At 41.8% G+C, this 14,001-nt stretch overlaps 1 protein-coding gene across 1 annotated transcript; it reads left to right on the top strand.

The window, feature by feature from the left end:
* The first annotated feature begins 1,865 nt into the window (after window positions 1-1,865).
* Window positions 1,866-12,238, top strand: LOC136442151 (phostensin-like). The gene is made up of 5 exons (XM_066438824.1): window positions 1,866-4,156; window positions 5,448-5,520; window positions 5,814-5,980; window positions 9,286-9,436; window positions 9,583-12,238. Exons 1-5 carry the CDS (start codon window positions 2,054-2,056, stop codon window positions 9,786-9,788), a joined length of 2,700 nt encoding a protein of 899 aa, XP_066294921.1. The 5' UTR covers window positions 1,866-2,053; the 3' UTR covers window positions 9,789-12,238.
* Window positions 12,239-14,001: the final 1,763 nt, after the last annotated feature.

Below are 14,001 nucleotides of genomic sequence, written 5' to 3' on the forward strand. Positions count from 1 at the left end.
TTCATAAGTAATCTTAAATTTTTTGTAAGTTCTTAATTTGTTTCCATACTTCCCTTTTTCACCACAAGAGTTCAGTTGTGAGTAAAATGTTGAAGAAAGTTGTCTTTTAGCCTTTGTTTTAGTTCAGATTGCGCGGAAAGCGTGTTTCGATCTTTGCTAAGTAAAAGGTAGGCAAAGCCTGACTCCGCCAAGATTTTACTAATATTTGAAAGCCAGCATGGTATCTTTCTCCTATGAAGGTCCTGCTGTACTAAAAAGGCTTCGTACTGTAAGCTATCTCTCGGCATTTCTCTAACTAATCTTTTATAGTATTAATAGATTCTAGTATATATTTCAATCCAGTATATGCAACGTTTCCCACTGGCATTTGAGTTGTCCGCCACTTTGTCCAACATTCCGACGAACCACCGAATGCGCGATCGAACGCGCGATCGAAGATCTGAAGTTTGTTCAGAAGTGGTGGATTTTCCGAGTGTGACGATCTCTTAGCGTTCTACGGCTGGCCTATTTCTGGTAGGCGACCAGAAATAAGGGTGGTTTCGCGCGGTTTGCTTTTGCGTCGTTTACTAGTAATGATGGGAATGTGACAGAATGACGCGAATGTGTTTGGAAGTAGTACCAAATTAGTTGCAAACAGTCAATGTAGATTTTTCAAATGAAGACTATTTGAATACACCTGACCATAAATTATGCTGATGATGACCTCATTTGCATAATTTATATGCAGAAACGTGTATTTCCCTTACGGTAAATGCTACGGACTTCATATTTGAGATGTAGGTACCTTTAGGAAAGGTGAACACACCTGGCCATAAATTATGCTAATGAGGACCTCATTTGCATTAATTATGCAGAAACTTGTATTTCCCTTACAATATATGCTACGGATGTTATATCTGACACGTAGGTCCCTTTTGGAAAGGTGCATAAACCTGGACATGAAATATGCTAATGAGGACCTCTTTTGAATAATTTATGCAGAAACTTGTATTTCCCTTACGGTACATGCTATGGATGTCATACTTCACATGTAGGTACCTTTAGGAGGGGAATATCCTGCGTTTTCTCGAAAGTGTTGCTTTTCTAGTGTTATCTGTATGGCTCCTGTATGTGTACCAACGTTACCACTCGCTCACTCTGCCACTAGCTGTGATCAATGAGGTTAGCGTTAACTTTAACATGAAATACGGTTTTTGGCCAACTTCTGCTAAATGTTTTTCCCGTCCGTGGAGATGTCGGGTATAGGCCCACAATGGGTAACGTTAGAGAGAACAGAGACCAATGCCTCATGGTGAGTCAAGGTACAATGCCAGCCTCGGTCACTATGGCCGAAGCCGGGGACGTGAGTCAGAGGTCAGAGAGATAGATGTCGACAGATGACTTTGCAGATTGTTCACGGTGTTGATTTAGGAGCACAATAAACACCAGTTGAAACTGGCTTGTCGGGGAGCTACACTGTCCGTTTGGGGAGCCAAACTGCTGCCCACTGACTCGGTAGCCTGACGAATCGCGCTCCTAGTGGCCAGCCGGCCTGTAACCTCCGGCCGAGAGCTTGTGTAAATACAGGCTAACTGACTCGGTACCTAAGTTAGTACTTAGCCTGAGTGTCAGCTAGCCTTTTTAACTTCCGTCCGCTAGCCTACCCTAGCTCAGCTGCGCTACCCAAGCTCCGCTGCCGGCCAGGAGGAGGCGAGGAGCGGAGCTTGGGTAGCGTACGGGAGCTAAAAAGGCTGGCACTCAGGCTAGTACCTACTGGCCAGGTGCTACAATGAAGAGCGGTCTAAACTGGAACAGTCCTACCTGACCGAAAATTCTACTCTACTCTACTGGCTGTGAACATCTGGAGTCTCAACAGGCAGGTTTTGGAGCTGGGTTTGGGAACCTATGGGGTCTTGTCCAGATGCACGACGGGTCGATGACGTCACAACACTAGCGGTCCAGGACGCTCTCTGGTCTCGCCAGGAATTTGGGACTATGTCTTTGTCAGTTTGTTCCCACAAATTTAGCGTTACGGCTCTATTTACTGTAGAAGTGAAACAGTAAAGCTGACACCATGATGTCCCTTCCGCAATGGAAGCAGGTTTTGGTGGAACAGCGGCAAAGAAAGGCTGCGGAGGAGAGGCGGCGTCAAGCCGAACATGAAGCTCGCTTGAACCGGATGCCTGCCTGGAAGAGGGATATCTTGGTCAGGAAAAGACAGTCTCGAAGTGACCAGAAGACTCCTGTTGTCGATTCCACTGACCACAACGTGGTCCAGAATGAAGATGCTGGTCAGACCAGGCGTACAGGTGTGTTGGAGCAGAACGGCGAGTCGTCGCTAGGGGAGGGCGGGCCTGACACCTGCCGCTCCACAGACGTGTGGACGGAACAGGGTGTGTCGGAGGAAAAAATCGTCTCGGTGCATGACAATATCTTCGTTAAATGGCAATCGAGAAACCGTTCACCTTCATACGACAGGAACGACAGTCTAGCGCACAGTGGACAACACAAGCCACACAGTCCGAGGGGGGTGGGAATCCCTAACAACGTAATTATCATAGAAAAATATGGCGGATCCGGCTATGATCTCCAAGCAGATATGGGGAAGGAGAGTGTTCAAGGGCTGGCACCCACAGGATTGGAGAGGCCGCCAGCGCAGAATGTGTTTTCGTTCCTTCGAGATGCCAAGCCTGAACGGGAAGTCATCATTATCGAGAAAGATGATACAGAGGACAAATCAGTGCCGTGCACCTTGAGTGGAAAAGTCAACAGACTGAGGGGGAAATTTGGTGATGAACCGCGGGAAAGGGCGGACGTACTGAGTGCCACCAGAACGAAAGTACCAGAAACTGTCAAATCGAACACACGTCAACGTAAAGGCCAAAAGTCCAGTCTGTCTGCAGCCGGAAGCATGGACAGTCTACTGGATGTTGTACAACAGCCAAGTCAGGCTCAAAAGAAGAGAACCCAGTTTCACTACTCAAGCTGTGAAAATCTGAGTGAACTGGATACAATTCCACCGTATGTCATTCAGAAGTCTGGAAGTGACGATAGTGTGACTGTGGACACATCCCCAAACATCAGACCAAGGTCATTATCACAGTCCAAAATGCAGGAAACCACAGAGCCCAGAGGGAAAAAGACAGAGAAGGTCAAGGTAGACAGTATTGAACCAATATCACAGCAAAGCACAAGAGAATCACCCAAGGATCAGATGACAAATTACCGTTTGCATAATGACACAAGCAGCAAGCCATCACTGAGGGTGAAACCAGTCAGTGTGACCAGGAGTGCACCTGTGGGAGAGAACCATGTCCAGTCGTCTGGACAAAGTCATGCTGCCAAAGTTAATAAGCGCGAGTTCAAGAAGAAAATCTCATTAGGGAATGAGCCGGGCCCAACACGGAAGGAGTCTGGCAATCTTTTGCACAGCAAAAATGTACCAGAAGAAGGGATTCAAATCATCCCAACAAAGGCAAACTCCAGTGCTAAGCTTGCTGAAAACCAGAATGACCCAGTGGCCACTGCTATAGCCAGTATCAAAGCACAGTCCAAAAATACATTCATAGTGCAGCCAAGGAGGCCTGCTGGCAAGAACACCGAGACAAAGAACCAGCACAGAAAGGAAAAGGAGCCTTCCCACCACCAAGACAGTGGAGCAAAGGAAGATGACAAGAGTCCAGCTTTACCTCCTCCTCTTCAGCCAAACAAGAAACAAGACTCTTCAAGTTCAAGAAAAAATATCAATGTAGAGCAGAAAAATGATGCGTCCTTTGTCATCAGGCCGCTTACTCAACTTCTAAAAGATAATCCCAGTGAATATCAATCAGGAAAGGCGAGAAAGCCCACAGAGAAACAATTAAACAGCAAGGAACATAAAAGCAGCATCACACTGCCTAGTAGTAGTAATGATACTCCCACAACCACACCTGTTCTTGAGCCAAGGGACGGACCACAGTCAAACCTACATGCAAACAGCACCTTTCTGCAGCAGGACAGCCAAGTTCCCTCAGACAACAGAAAAACACACCCTGGGCGGAAAAAGGCACCAGCACCGCAGCCTCCATCTGTATCCAGTGTGAACGGGCAGGCGGTCCAGCGGAAATCGGGCACACGGGAGAGAGAAGAGCTCCCCACTACCAACATTGATGATGTAGAGATATCAACAAAGTCTCAGGTACAATGTTCTCCATAATTATTTCATAAACCCTAATCTTTGGTGGTCATATTGACTCATAACGTGTTTTTGCCTGTCATGTCCTTACAAGTTATATACTCATGAAGTGCTGATTTTGACTGTTTTGTGCCTTTATACAAAATGCCCATCTGCCACTGTGGGCGTAAAAAATTTGAGTGTGAAGAAAAAATGTGTCAGAAAATGTGCCCTACAAAATTTTAGTCAGAAAAATGTTACTGCATGACAGGGCTCGAAATACTGAGCACCTTTGTGCACCCAAAAAATGTAGCTGTGTACCTGATTTTTGACTGGGTGCACCAGTGCACCTAGATATTTTTGTAGGCGTTAGGGTAAAGGTAAAATCGAACACTGGTTCATAAGAGGCAGTAGGGTTTGTGATTATGTTTTGCTGATATTCTACTGTTACTTCATGTTGCGCACCTAATTTTTTCGGTTAGGTGAACCAGTGCACCTATTTCCAAAAATGAATTTCAAGCCCTGCAACTAATGATTTTACATCTGTTTCCTAATTGAACAAGTTTTTTAATAGGAAATTAAGTATCCTATTGTCGCATTCTACAGTTCAAAACCAAGTGATTTCCAAGTGCTTTTCAAATGTTTTCACACGCAAAAAAGTTTTGAAGTTTGCATGTGAAAGAATCTGCTTGAGAATAAAGTTGAAATTAAGCTAAAAGAATGGAGAAAAGCCTGAAGTAGTTACATTTTGCAGTACAGAATTTATTTGATTTTCAAATTTTCAGGTTTCAAGCCCCAAAAGTTATACTATTCCAATCCGAGGGACCTATTCCCAAGGGACCTAGAAATCAGGAGTTTTCAAACGAAAATTCAGGTGACTGATGAAAAATTGTATCACATTCACAGGATCACATGTTTCTGCCTAACGATTTTGTGCTACACATTTTCTGACATGTTTTAACATGCAGAAAAGCTGTCCCTTGTTAAAGGGTAAATGTGCGCAGGGATTAAATTTTGTGGTAGAAAGAAAATTGTGTTCCCGGTGGTTTTAAGTTCACAGTTAACTTTACTTTACTCAATTTGAAAGGAGGAAGGTTCGCTGGGGTTTTGAGTTCACAGTGAAGAGGTCACCGTGAAAAACGCAAACATAAAACCATCACGAATATCTCCCCTTTTACAGTATCACTGACTTGTTACATTTTACATTTTTATTTTTTGTTGTTGGAAGGATTCCTGCCAACCTATTACTTATACTTTTATAGAAAACATAGAATATGAAAGGCAAATTAAACTCTTTTTTTTTTCCATTTCAAAGGACAAGAACAGCATCCAGTCAGGAAAGACAGGTGACCAAACTCTGACTAGAACAATGCAATCTTCACCAGCAGGTGGGAACAGTTGCAATGTATTATTTCAACTTCAATATGCCACTAGTACAAGATTGTTTAATGTTGAGTTGTGACCCATGCATGTAGATCCACTTCAGTCTTAATAATATTACATATAGCCTACTTCAAGATCATGTAATTTTACCTTTGCCAAGAAGGTTATGTTTTCAAGTCTGAAAATGTGTGTGTGTCTGTGTGTGTGTGTGTGAACATACTGTGCGTGTGAGCAATGTTTGAGACAGTTGTACTGAGCTGTATACAATTGTCTTGACTGATGTCACTGTTTGCCACAGGATCAGAACTTTCCAAGCCTGCCAGCCCCCCCTCTCTAGACGTGTCGCCCATTGCTCCACCCCGGCACAAAGCCACAGTGAGGAAGCTGACTGTAGCTGACTATGTTGTTATTGGAGGATATGAGATACTGAGCAAGTCATCTATATCCAAGGGAGAGAGCAAGAAGGTCAGTTTTCCCATTGTTAAGAATGAGTATTGTCATTGATTGACATAATGTACATATACTGATTGTGCTCTCAGTGTGGTATTAAACTCTATGTTTCCTGTATCTAACATCTAAGGCTACACCATTTTAATTTCTTGTTGAAAATGATACCACAGGGCTCGAAATTCATCTTTGGGAATAGGTGCACTGGTGCACCCAAGTCAAAAAATTGGGTGCACAGAAAGAATTTTGGGTGCACCAGATAGAATAAAGTTGAATGTTCTTCAGAACATAATGACAAGTTTAACGCTGCTGCCTTTCTTAGAACTTCAATCTGTAATTCTATAGCTAACTTCAAAATTTCAAGCAAATAATTCATTAAATAAAGTACAGCAAAAAGTTATCATGCTGTTTTTTATATTTACATTTCAAGAATATTCTGTATACTAGTTTACAATAGTACCTTTACCCTACTCTCCAAGCAGAGCTAGGGTTTCGGCTGGTTTTTGACGTGTTTTTAGGCGTTTTTGTCATGCCTTCTACTTTGTCATCGTTTTTGTTGTGTCGCCAACCCAAGCTCTGCAGGCACTGACCTCGGGGCGAGGCAAACCTATTTACTTCCATTGAAGAAAGGTGACAGTACTCCTCCCCGAGAACCATTAGATAATCATTAGTGGTAACAATTTTACTGCCCCGGATTATCACACATCCGGCAAGTGTAGAGCGGCGTTCACCAGGCCGCGCCGGTCCCCCGCTGGCTGCCCTATTCATGCGACAGGCTGTTGTCCACGATCCCACGCCGGTATGATCATTGATAGCATCATAACGTACATTTCCATTTTTTCATTTCATTTTATTTATACAGGGGAAATACAACTCAGGCATTGGATACCTCACAAGAAAAATACAATGATGCATGAACAAGACGTATGAAATAAATGTGTATTACGTATAAACTTGAACTGCATTACTAGAAATTATTATCATCATTATCTAAGGCATCGTATGGATTATGAACGGGAACACGTACCTTGTTTATGTTACATGCGGTTACCAATGCCGCCGCTTGCTGTTTTCAGATTGGACGGAACTTTTCAACAACAACAGCGAAATGGGCGACGGAGTTCTACCAACAGAGACTTAAAAATCCCCAAATAACACCAGAGGATTGTACAGATTTTTGTGTGATTCGTTCTTTGATGGTTTTTGGGTGGTGTAAATGAAGTGCGGTCACGATAGGCAAGTCATTTGTTGACGGACATTGAAGCGCCTTTCCAACATGGCGTCCTGACTGTTTTGTATGTAACGTTATTTGTGGGTAGTAGTTTAGAGACTTTTTTAGATTCTACGATATCCTCCCACTATACAGCATTGCATTTTCGCAGTGGGGATTAAAAATGAGAAAATCTATGGCTATTTCGGGCTGTATATCGTCTTCTGGTACGACGGCCCAAATGGCCTGGATCGTAGTTGAGTATCGTGGCGACTTTGTAAACTCCAGATGTCTTTGGCTGCACGTTGAGCTGTTATTTTCATACTAAAGTAATTGCAGTTAGCCAACGAGTAGGGGAAGCGTAAGAACATGGCATGAAAACATGGCCACGACCGATAGACCGAGGATTATTACTAGAGGATTATGCTCTTGGTGAAACTGGGCCGGAAATTCTGTGGCGCGTGGGGAGGGAATCCCGTGCCTGGCCGGGCACGCTTCGCACTTTCTTGTGAAACGCTTGTAATGTGTTGGAGTGATTAGGTTTATTAGGCATTGAAGCTTCCGTCTGCCTGCAGAGCTTGGGTTGGCGACACAACAAAAACGATGACAAAGTAGAAGGCATGACAAAAACGCCTAAAAACACGTCAAAAACCAGCCGAAACCCTAGCTCTGCTTGGAGAGTACCTTTACCCTATTGGCTACAAAAAATATTTAGGTGCACCAGTGCACCCACAGTCAAAAATTAGGTGCACAGCTCCAATTTTGGGTGCACTGGGTGCACATGCACCCACTATTTCGAGCCCTGTACCATGTGCCAATCAGGTCAGGATATATCAGGATATATCAATCTTTCCCAAAGTGCTCATGTTTTAGCACCTACAGCTTTAAAAAGTCCTTGCCTTTCTAGTTTCTAGCTTCCCCATGTTATCAACACAGCATACCATACCAATTCTTTGCTCTCTGGATAATTTTTTAGTAAAATGATAGATCGGGTGAATGAAATAAAGATGAAAAGGAAACATGCATCCTGTGATGGACCCAAATGAATTTCACTACATTGATAAATTTGAAAAAATGTAACTACTAGGAAGACAATAACTTCCTTCAACTGTTGGTGCAAAAAATATGCGTATGTTGGGTTTGGTCCTTATCCTGAATGGTACATGTGATTTTTGTGTATTTGTATGTTTTTCAAATCAGAAAAAAAGTGGTGAATCCGAGAACCAAGTTACCTTCAAAGTTGAAATGTGATTGAGATGTTAAAGGAGCCTTGAACTCCAGAAGGGGGTGTTATTTTCCAATGGATTATGTATCAATGAATACATAATCAGCCAACTTTTTGCAGAATTGCACTTGTGGTGAATTACATGATGTGTGTTTTGTAAAACAATATCATAATACTCATCACTAACCCCATGCAGACCATACCATGCATTCCCTAAGTGGTTGGACAAGTCCATTGGCCCCATTGCCCGGGGCAAGTGAAAGTGCCAATCGGGCGAGTGCGTCTGCGCATGTCCTACCCCACAAGCACAATCGAGCAAGAGTGATTTTCTCATGGGTAGATATTGGTCCACTACTTCGATCCCAGCAGGTCGTCAGACTGACCAGTCCTAGAAGATTGTCAGATACCCGTAAAGCTAGCCGGCCCTGACCTTACAGATATTAGTGGATAATATCATTAATATGCAAGCATCATGAGCTGTCCCTGCACACTTGGTTCTAAATTGAATGAGAATTATTATTTTTACTGAAATATAAAGGATTTTCCCTTGCTGCAAGTAAAACTGCATAGGAATATCTTTGTAACCTAACTTTTGTCAGGCACATTGTATTCAGACGTTCCTTTTACTAGCAATGTCTGTTGACTGTGGATCTATGGGCCATGTGTGCCCATTATGTCTGGTCCTATTCTTTCTTTCTATCTTTTCCCTGCCGGCTCATCAACTTCTGCAGAAATCCAAGAAATCAAAGTGGTGTGGCCTCAGTTGTCAACACAGTTTGATGAGTCATAGTCTGCCGTTATGTTGAATCAGAAATTGAAATAGTGGTAAGTTAAAACAGGGCCTTCATCCGTTAATGGGCACAAACCTAGGTTTCTCTATCATTTCAGCTGAAGATCTCCTTTAATGACTCCCCGACTACCTTTGAGTACCCGTCGGAGCAGTCTTTACTGGAGGAGGATGACAGAGAGAGTGTGCAGGCTCCAGCAGGACTCCGTACCACGCCCAGTCTCACCACGGCAGCAGGGGACAAGGTTTCAGGTACAGCTGCAGCATACGTACCGGTAGTATCAAACTTAGATCCTCTGGTCCTTCTCACGATGGTCGAATGCTTGTGTGTTGATTACCGTCACAGAAAGATCTTCGTACGAATATGAAAATCAGACAGATGTATTTGCTTTCTTCAGGTGGTCTGCACTCATATCAGCCGAGTCAGGTGACGTCTGACGTGGTGGCTGGCCAGCAGCGCTCAGTAGCCAGCAAAGCGCCCGAGGCCGGTCAGTCCACAGCTGAAGGACAGTCACACCCTGTGGAAATCTTTGCTGTGAAACCTTTAGCAGACAGTGAAGCTCCCATGTGGAGCAGTAGCTCATCTATGGCTTTGTTGTTCTAAGATTGTGACTCCCCCAATTGACATTGTTAATTAGAAAATATATTTAACCATAATGTTTTTAATTCCATGGGAAATTATCAGTCACAAAGACATTTTGTCAGCTCCTGTCCTGATTCAGGTTCTGAGAGGGATGTACTTGTGCTGTATACAAGTGAGTCTATCCCAACATTACCACCTGGATAAAACCTACCCCTCTTTTAAATTTCAGGTCATTTGGCAGAAGTTCAAAATGTAGAATTTTTGTACCAGATAGCAGAAAAGATTGCTTGAAAGGTCTGCATCCAAATAAAAACAGTAAACCTCATGTCAGTACTATTCTGAAAGCTTTTATTTCCATGCTACTATCATTCCAAATTCCGGGTTCTGCCATTTGAGTTCATCACTGGCCCAAGATGTACATTATATGTTTGGGGTGAAAATAGCTGTAAAAATGTATTAGAAATAATTTGAAATCATTTTAGATCCTGCATCTTGAAGAATGAAAGAAAGTTGAAGGTGTCTTTCCAGGCCAGTCCCAAACTAAATTTCAGGTCATTTGGCTTTACTATTGTGACACAGGAACCAACGTATGATACACATCCATGGGTGTGGCCTTATCACACACTCCTCAGCAACCCCCATGTGTTGGTCTAAGATTCAAAGCATGGCACCTTTTGGAAATACAACTGGACAAATTACCAGAACAAGAAAAATAACATCAGGGAAAATAATACTTGAGTGAAACACAGCAGTGGCAGTGGAAACCTTTATATGTATGTCAAGCACAGACCTGCTGTCGCCCAACCAAGAAATTTGTACCAACTCATGTAGAGTTACATGTAGCTGTATGTGATCTATCGACAGTTGTACTTTAGCACTTCATTTGTACACATTAGCACAACATTGTTTAATACACGCATACACAATGTGTAGTTAGTCATCTATGAATGAATGTTATGTTAGTCACATCTGTGCCTTGTCTGTAGTAATTAGACCTGAGACCACGGGTCATGTAGTGATATAGGAAAACACTTTTGGTCGTACAGAAATCAGTACTGTCAAGATGAACAGTAATGCCAATATGTCAAATACTTTCGACTTCCAATCCTGTAAAAAGGGGACAATATGTCTGCCTCTGTGAAGGTACAGACGCAGATGTAGTAAAACTGTACAGTTCTGGAGTGGCCTTGCATCAACCTGTACAGGTTCCATGTACCTGTCCCTAGTCATAGCTGAGATGTGACATGTAGACTGACAGGGGACAGCTGAGACAGAAAGTAACTGAAACAGATCTTGAAGAATTTGGCATATTTAGAACTGTAACAGATGGAAAAAGTTGAGACCAAAGCTAATTTTAGCTTTACATTATCTTCTTTGTTTACCATACAATCTTGGACATTTCCTTGTTTTGTGAGCAATTATTTTAGCCTTTGCAAATTCAGGTCCAACCAGCTGTGATCTTAGGGCTTATTTTCAAACTACAGCCAAACTAGAGGTACAGAAAGGCTTCTACAAGTGTACCGTTAAGTCCAGATAAAGCAATAGCTTAATGCTGCAGATTTGGCACTACTGCATGTAATTATTATTCATGATGAAATGTGGAGTGAACATGTTTTACTGGGGTGATGCATCTGTTTGGATTGACTTACCAGCAATTGATTGAATGTAAAAAAAATAGTATGCCCTGCTAGAAATGCCCAGAATGCTGGTAGGACAGAAGTTGTGATTATTTAGCAGAGGCATTGTTTCCCATTGACTTAGGGCTCTTGTGTGGAGATAACGGCTTATCAAGCTTCCACAGATGATGACCAATTCTGCCAGGTATATTGTTTTCAGCAGTAGAGCCCAACCTTCAAGTATTGTAGGGGGCTTGATCACTTTTCAAAGTTTGGTAAAAGCAAATAGGATCCATCAAAAAATTACATGTACTTGTAATTGGTTTTTGCTAGCCGCCATTGCAACAGCTGCAAAATCTATAGGTTTCTGATTATGAAGAGAGTAGGGAGCTAGTCTATGACTTTTGACCTCCGAGCAGATTTACTGATGGCAATGACACAAAGTCCTTTTGCCCTTTGGATACTGTCATTGCCACAGGTAAATCTGCTTGAAGATGATTATACTTAAGTTGTTTCAGACATTGACATAGGTAACAAATCAGGACCTGATATTCCAGTGTCTATCCTATGTACAGTTTAGTGATACCAATAAGTACTATATATCTGGATCTCCAGTTATGTTATTCTGGCTCCACCTACTCATATATGATAATGATTTACCACAGAATTAGATCTGTGTGATAAACAACTTTAAAGAATAAATAATATTGGAATAAAACATGTAAATACATGTATGTGATTTTGTGGGCAACAAACATAAGTGATTGTACTATTTGTGTACTGTAAACTTGTCAGGATTTGCATAAAGTGTGGTAGAATATATCATGCTCAATTAAACTTGGAGGTTTGATTGGAGTTGAGTGTTGTGTTTTATTGGAAGGTGTTCAGTCACCATTTACATACTTGAGTCTATGGTACATGTATTCACAAAGCTGCCATGTGGGACGTTCCCGGTGCGACAAATACTAGTATGGTAAAAAGTGGTGGTATTAAACTGTCAGTCAAATGAAGTTTTTGTAATCCAGATTTGGAATATGCTCAATGCCTAAAATCCTACATACTGCTAGCCCGTTATCCATGCCTAGCTTTCTCTCACTTCTCCGATGACTTTCCTGCTGAACAGTCAGACACCCATCATGATTTAAACGTTTGTCCCGGCCCTTACATCATTGTTTCAAGTGTTGAATATCGCTCAGAATCAACCAAACAGGGATTCTGTTTGATCCCCGTTACTATGCTGTTACAGAGGACTACAACTTGAATCCAGTCAGAGCTTTCACTTATATTCCATAAAACATACAGCCAGGGCTACCCAACTAGCTGAAGACTATTTCAAGGGGCCGAGCCTTGGTAACTGAACATTATACAGTATGCAAGTGGTTTACCTTAGGCAAGGTAATACAAGTGGCTACAAGGCACGTATAAAGGTACATACAAGACTTTAAGGTACATTTTGTACTTCACTGTGTTACATAGTTTTTACGTAGGTTATACAGATGTTACAAAGCTATCTACCATACTTCCAATATTGCGACAGGCCGTTCTGTACATAGTGTTTGTTATCAAACATTTACAGATCACATGTACAAAAAAGTCATGTATTAGTTATCGAGGGATGTGTTGATATTGACTGTCAAAAGGATTGTCAAACTTGACAGAATCAAATTCTGGTGCTTTCGCACATTTCACAGCACTGTGCAATAATGATAATGCAGACACCTTCCTTGTTGGGTTTAACGTGAACCTGGTCTGACTCTTTAATGTAGAACATTCTTGCAGACTTTTGACACAGGTAAAACAATACCTGCTTGGGTTTGGTTATAAACTACAAACTATTTTTGCTTTTGGCTATTCAGTCGCAGGCATTACGTAGATGTTTTCTCATCAATAAGATGATACGGTTGTCAGACAAAGAGCTCCAGTGTGATGTTCATTTCATAAGGCTTGTGAAAACACCTCAATATGATCCAACCCTAACCCTGAGGATCCGATAGTATTTTGTTATTAGTACAATGTACTGTAAAAATTATGGTGCAAAAATAAAACTTTTTACATTCCTGAGCTGAGCAAGAATATTGGTTGCTAGAATGATAAGAACTTTCTAGTCATCAATATTCTTGCTCTAAGCTCATGAAAGTAAAAGCAAGGTTCTAATCAGATGAAACCTCCTTGAAAAGCAAGTATGTCCAACGCTGTACTCTTGGAGGACTTCTTGGAGCTATTGCACCGATTTTTTGACTGGACTTCTACTGATTCAAACATGAATGTATTCCTGCATTTCCTGTCGATAAGATTTGGACAGGATCCCAATACAAAATTTATGCCATGAAATATAAAGTAACATTACGTATTAAGGTGTAATACCTTAATCTTATTTTAACCTCCTTGGTAGTAAATGCCACCTTGCCTGCACTCTTGCCTGGTATCGAAACCTTTAAATTCTAAGTTATACTAACTTAGGCCACAGCAGGTACATTTTATGGATGACATCTTCCGCAGACTCCAAAACTAATGAGATAGGGGATAAAAAAAAAGGCGGGAAAAAAAACAAGATTCTTATATTTTCAAATTTTGAGATCATAAATCTTGTTAAACAAGAATTGGGGCGACAAAATATG

This window comes from Branchiostoma lanceolatum, chromosome 9 (assembly GCF_035083965.1).
Source record: "Branchiostoma lanceolatum isolate klBraLanc5 chromosome 9, klBraLanc5.hap2, whole genome shotgun sequence".
NCBI lineage: Eukaryota > Metazoa > Chordata > Leptocardii > Amphioxiformes > Branchiostomatidae > Branchiostoma > Branchiostoma lanceolatum.